This window comes from Zonotrichia albicollis, unplaced genomic scaffold (assembly GCF_047830755.1).
Source record: "Zonotrichia albicollis isolate bZonAlb1 unplaced genomic scaffold, bZonAlb1.hap1 Scaffold_254, whole genome shotgun sequence".
Taxonomy (NCBI): Eukaryota; Metazoa; Chordata; class Aves; order Passeriformes; family Passerellidae; genus Zonotrichia; species Zonotrichia albicollis.
Window position 1 is genome coordinate 596,394 of NW_027428428.1, and position 4,730 is coordinate 601,123.

Below are 4,730 nucleotides of genomic sequence, written 5' to 3' on the forward strand. Positions count from 1 at the left end.
AATCCATACCCCTGAATTTTAGAACTCAGTGGGCATTAAACTGTACAATTTTTGATCAAAAGGGACCCCATTGCACCCTGCGTGCTCCCCATCTTCCACACCACACTATACCAGCAAGCAGTGTGTTGAAAACTCAATCCGTTGGTAACTCCTAACTCGGGACCTCCCCTCAAACCTGCCTTTCTCAAACCTTTAATGATGGTCCAAGATGGCAATGGCCATGCTGTCTTGGAGCATCATGCCCTGGAGACTCAAGACAGAACAAGCCAAAATATGGCTCAGGAGCCTGACCACCCTCCCTCCATCTTGGTTCCTTCACTTCCTGCTACCACAACTTTTGCCTCTGCCCTGAAAAAAGCTCCGGACTCCACCCCCAAAACTGCGGGTCCTGCCCTCACTGTCAATCATTCCCTCTCCACCCTGGACCATGCCTCCAGTTAAGGAAGGAGACTGGCAAATAGCCTCAAAATTCCTCATTGCCCTGTTATGTTATGAAAGAAGGGGGCAGAATCCCAGGTATCAGCCACTGGTTTGCAGGGAAATCAAGGATCTTTGCATCTCAAGACCATAGGAAGGACTTACCTTGCTTTAATGACCTAATGAGGGCCATGTTTACAGCACATTTCTCAACCACCGATGATTTAAAATATATTATGTTGTGGTCATTTACAGAATACACCCCGTGGGAAGAGGGATGGAAGTGTTTATTATGCTAATAGCAATGACTATGCTAATAATGAGGCAAGGGTGGAATTGACAATCAACCACCCAGCTGGAGAAGGACAACACAGCCTACCAGATGATCAAGCATCAGGTGTCGCCAGTGAAGTATTGAATGATATCAAAGAGATAGTTTGAAAGCTTTAATCCAGGTATCAGATGGTAGCATCCTCAATTTGAAATACTTTGGGTGGCTGCAGCTAAAGCTTTAGGACAATCAGACCATCTTGGGTGCCTGTGAAGTAAGCAAACCAATGCTACCTCCCTCACAATGAGTGGCCTGCTCTCAGACATAGGGACCATCAGACATGCCACCTTGCAGAACAGCGATAGAGTTTTTACTGTGGGCACATGGGCATGGCTGTGTAGACTCTGAGGGCATGTGTTGCATGAACCTCTCCATCCACAGCGAGAAAATCCACAAGAGCATTCAGGTACTGAAGGAAGGGTTCAAGAAGCTTCAAGTGGAAAACAAAGACTGGTTCAATAAACTCTTCCAATCCAAGGAACTAAAGGGTTGGATGTCTACCTAAAACAGGAGTATTAATTCTCTTAGTGGTTGTTGCTGTATTGTTAATTGTTCCATGTTTGTTTGGATGCTTTTAGAAAGTCTTACAAAATTCTTTCAGTTCCATCTTTGTTGTAAAACAGAAAGGGGGAAGATACCCAACACAGGATCTTCATGGACACCTTGGAAAAGAGAATTGGAGGCCAGGATGGCACAAAAACCACTCAGACACTCTAGGACACACTTTAGGAAGGAAATTCCTTAAAAGTACCTAAAAGTATTCTTAAATCCATAAAGTACCTTAAAAACCTTGAGTATCTCAAGGCATTAATGAGCCAAACTGAGTGTCAGGACAAAGCTCTCCAGGGACTCATTAAAGCAGATAACTGGAGCCATGATTGTAAAACCTCTCACACAGTGTGTATCAAAAGGGAAACACCAAGTACCTTAAAATAACTGGAGTACTCTGTAGTATTAATGAGCCCCACTGAGTGTTGTTACTGAGAAAACCTCTACAGGGAATAAATACTATAGAAAATTGGAGGCCATGATTGCACAAAGCTTTCAGAGACTCCAAGGCAAAAGCCAAACCCAAAGTTCTTTGAAAAACCTGCAGTCCCTACAGGGAGCATTCAGGAGCCCCCAGGGCCATTCCTGAGCAAGGCTCCCCAGGGACTCCTTCCAGCAGATCCTTGAGGCCACTGGGATGTGGGCTATGGGGGGATGCTGAGGGCAGGACAAGGGGCTGACAGTGCCCAGCCTGGCTGGGGCTGTGCCAGGAAGCCCCAGGGCCTCAGGACAAGGTGTCTCCTCACAGCCCTTGGTGGCACAGACCCTGCTGTGCCCCAGGGCACTAAGACTTGGCTTCTCTTTGTCCCCACCTGTCATCACTGCCTCCGGTTCTCTGCTCTGCCTGGGGCCTGGGGACACTTTCTTAGTTGTGTCCCTCAGTGGGACCCATTAAATGTCCAAGAAACTTTGGAGTTGGATTCTGCCTTGGGGTTCTGGAGAGGTTTCTTCAGCTCCCTCTCAGGGACTGATGTTCAGGCCCTCAGCACAAAGCCCCCGAGGCTCATTAAAGTCCTTGTGCTGTGTCTGTGCTGCGGTGCTGGGCTGGGCTCCTGGCACAGAGGCAGCTCCTGGTAACCAAGAAGAGCTTCAAAAGCACATTTCTCTTGATGAGCAGCACTTCTGCCAGCCCAGCAGGGCTGGGGCACTGCCTGCAGCCACCCTGGGCACAGCACAGAGGCACAGAGAGCTTCAATCAGTCAGGGCTGGGAAGGTGCTGAGAAGTGCCTGGGGCACAATCACTGCCAGCCCTTGGCACAGGAACCTCTGGCTGCAGGACAATGCAGCTGCAGCTCCTGGAGTGATCTCCGAAAACTGGAACATCCCAATGACTACAGACTCTGTGAGTACATTCTCTGATTGTCTCTTGTGCAGAGCAGCCAGGGGAGCCCAGGGCTGTCCTGCAGAGCAGGGTCCTGCAGCCCAGGGCGCTGTGCTGGGGCAGGGACTCTGCTGCCTTCCAGGGACAGCTCTCAGCCAGCCCTGGCAGCTGCTCCCAGCATGGGGGACAAGGTCTGGGTGGGAGGAGACAGCTGGTAAGGCTTGGAAGTGTTCTCCTTTTGAGGGGTGGATGCTGCATTGTTCAGGATTGCTCCCAGCATGGCATTAAAGTGGAGAACATTTGCAAATAGTATATACAGGGAGAACAGCAAGGCAAGGGCTGCCTTAAAGAGAAAATCCTGCTTTTTATTCTACTACTCTGGGTTACCTAGATGGGAAGTTGCACATAGACATTAATCTCTCAGTTCAAATTTAGAAAAAAAAAGTTATCTCAGATGTGAATAAACTAGACGCTGATGAAAATCACCACAGGACCCCTCACAGGCAGCATCAGTGTCGCTTTTCCAGACTCCTCAGGGTTGCTCTGACATTGCCATCAGAACCTGCAGAGCCAGAGCTGCCCCTGGGCAGTGCCAGAGCTGGGAGGGGTCTGCAGGGCAGAGCTGAGCCCCCAGGGCTGGGCTGGGCTCTGGCAGCACTGGCAGGGCCCAGCCCTGGGCAGAGGGAAGCAGCTGCTGGCAGGGACAGCTCCAGGCAGCAGAGCCCTGGGCAGGCAGAGGGGGGAAAGTGCCCCCAGGCTGTGCTGGGATATTTAAAGTCCTCTCCAAACCCAAGTATTCCATGAGTACTTTTTTTACAGATCCCCATGCCAAGACAGCGCAAATGTCCAACAGCAGCTCCATCAGGCACTTCCTCCTGCTGGCATTGGCAGACACGCGGCAGCTGCAGCTCCTGCACTTCTGCCTCTTGCTGGGCATCTCCCTGGCTGCCCTCCTGGCCAACGGCCTCATCATCAGCGCCGTAGCCTGCGGCCACCACCTGCACACGCCCATGTTCTTCTTCCTGCTCAACCTGGCCCTCAGCGACCTGGGCTCCATCTGCACCACTGTCCCCAAAGCCATGCACAATTCCCTCTGGGACACCAGGAACATCTCCTACTCAGGATGTGCCGCTCAGGTCTTCCTGATTTTCTTCTTCATTGCAGCAGAGCTTTGCCTCCTGACCATCATGTGCTATGACCGCTATGTGTCCATCTGCAAACCCCTGCACTACGGGACCCTCCTGGGCAGCAGAGCTTGTGCCCACATGGCAGCAGCTGCCTGGGCCTGTGCCTTTCTCAATGCTCTCATGCACACGGCCAATACATTTTCCCTGCCTCTCTGTCATGGCAATGCCGTGGGCCAGTTCTTCTGTGAAGTCCCACAAATCCTCAAGCTCTCTTGCTCACAATCCAACCTCAGGGAACTTGGGCTAATTGCTGTTAGTGTGTGTTTAGCATTTGGCTGTTTTGTGTTCATTGTTTTCTCTTATGTGCTGATCTTCAGGGCCGTGCTGAGGATCCCTACTGAGCAGGGACGGCACAAAGCCTTTTCCACCTGCCTCCCTCACCTGGCTGTGGTCACTCTGTTCATCAGCACTTCATTTTTTGCCTACCTGAAGCCCCCCTCCATGTCCTTCCCATCCCTGGATTTGGCAGTTACAGTTCTGTACTCGGTGGTGCCTCCAGCTCTGAACCCCCTCATCTACAGCCTGAGGAACCAGGAGCTCAAGGCTGCAGTGTGGAGACTGATGACTGCATGCATTCACAAACATTAAACTGCTGGCCAATTACGCCAAATCACTTGTAATAAAAGTCTTATTTGCTACTTCTTAGTTTCATTATGGAAGCTCTTCTTCTTTGTTTTACTTTTTTCATATTGTCCACAAATAAATGTCATTCCTTGTGCCATTTCTCATTTTGTTTCTCTCCACCTTCCCTGTGACCACAGACTCTTTCAATGAGGGGCCGCACACTCGGTGGCTTTAAAGAAACTAAAGTATCTCCCAGAAGACTTTTCTGCAAAGATGCCCTTTTGTTGCCTATTATGGAGCTGCAGCAGCAATGTCTGTGTGCAGAGCTGGGGCAGATCAGTGCTGGCCCAGCAGCTGTGCC

At 50.6% G+C, this 4,730-nt stretch overlaps 1 protein-coding gene across 1 annotated transcript; it reads left to right on the top strand.

Moving 5' to 3' along the window:
• Positions 1-3,460: 3,460 nt before the first annotated feature.
• Positions 3,461-4,393, top strand: LOC141727777 (olfactory receptor 14A16-like). The gene has a single exon (XM_074534063.1). It carries the CDS (start codon positions 3,461-3,463, stop codon positions 4,391-4,393), a length of 933 nt encoding a protein of 310 aa, XP_074390164.1.
• Positions 4,394-4,730: the final 337 nt, after the last annotated feature.

Excerpts from the sequence above, each read along its gene's own strand:
- LOC141727777 (XM_074534063.1), top strand. The coding sequence starts at position 3,461 with ATGTCCAACAGCAGCTCCATCAGGCACTTCCTCCTGCTGGCATTGGCA.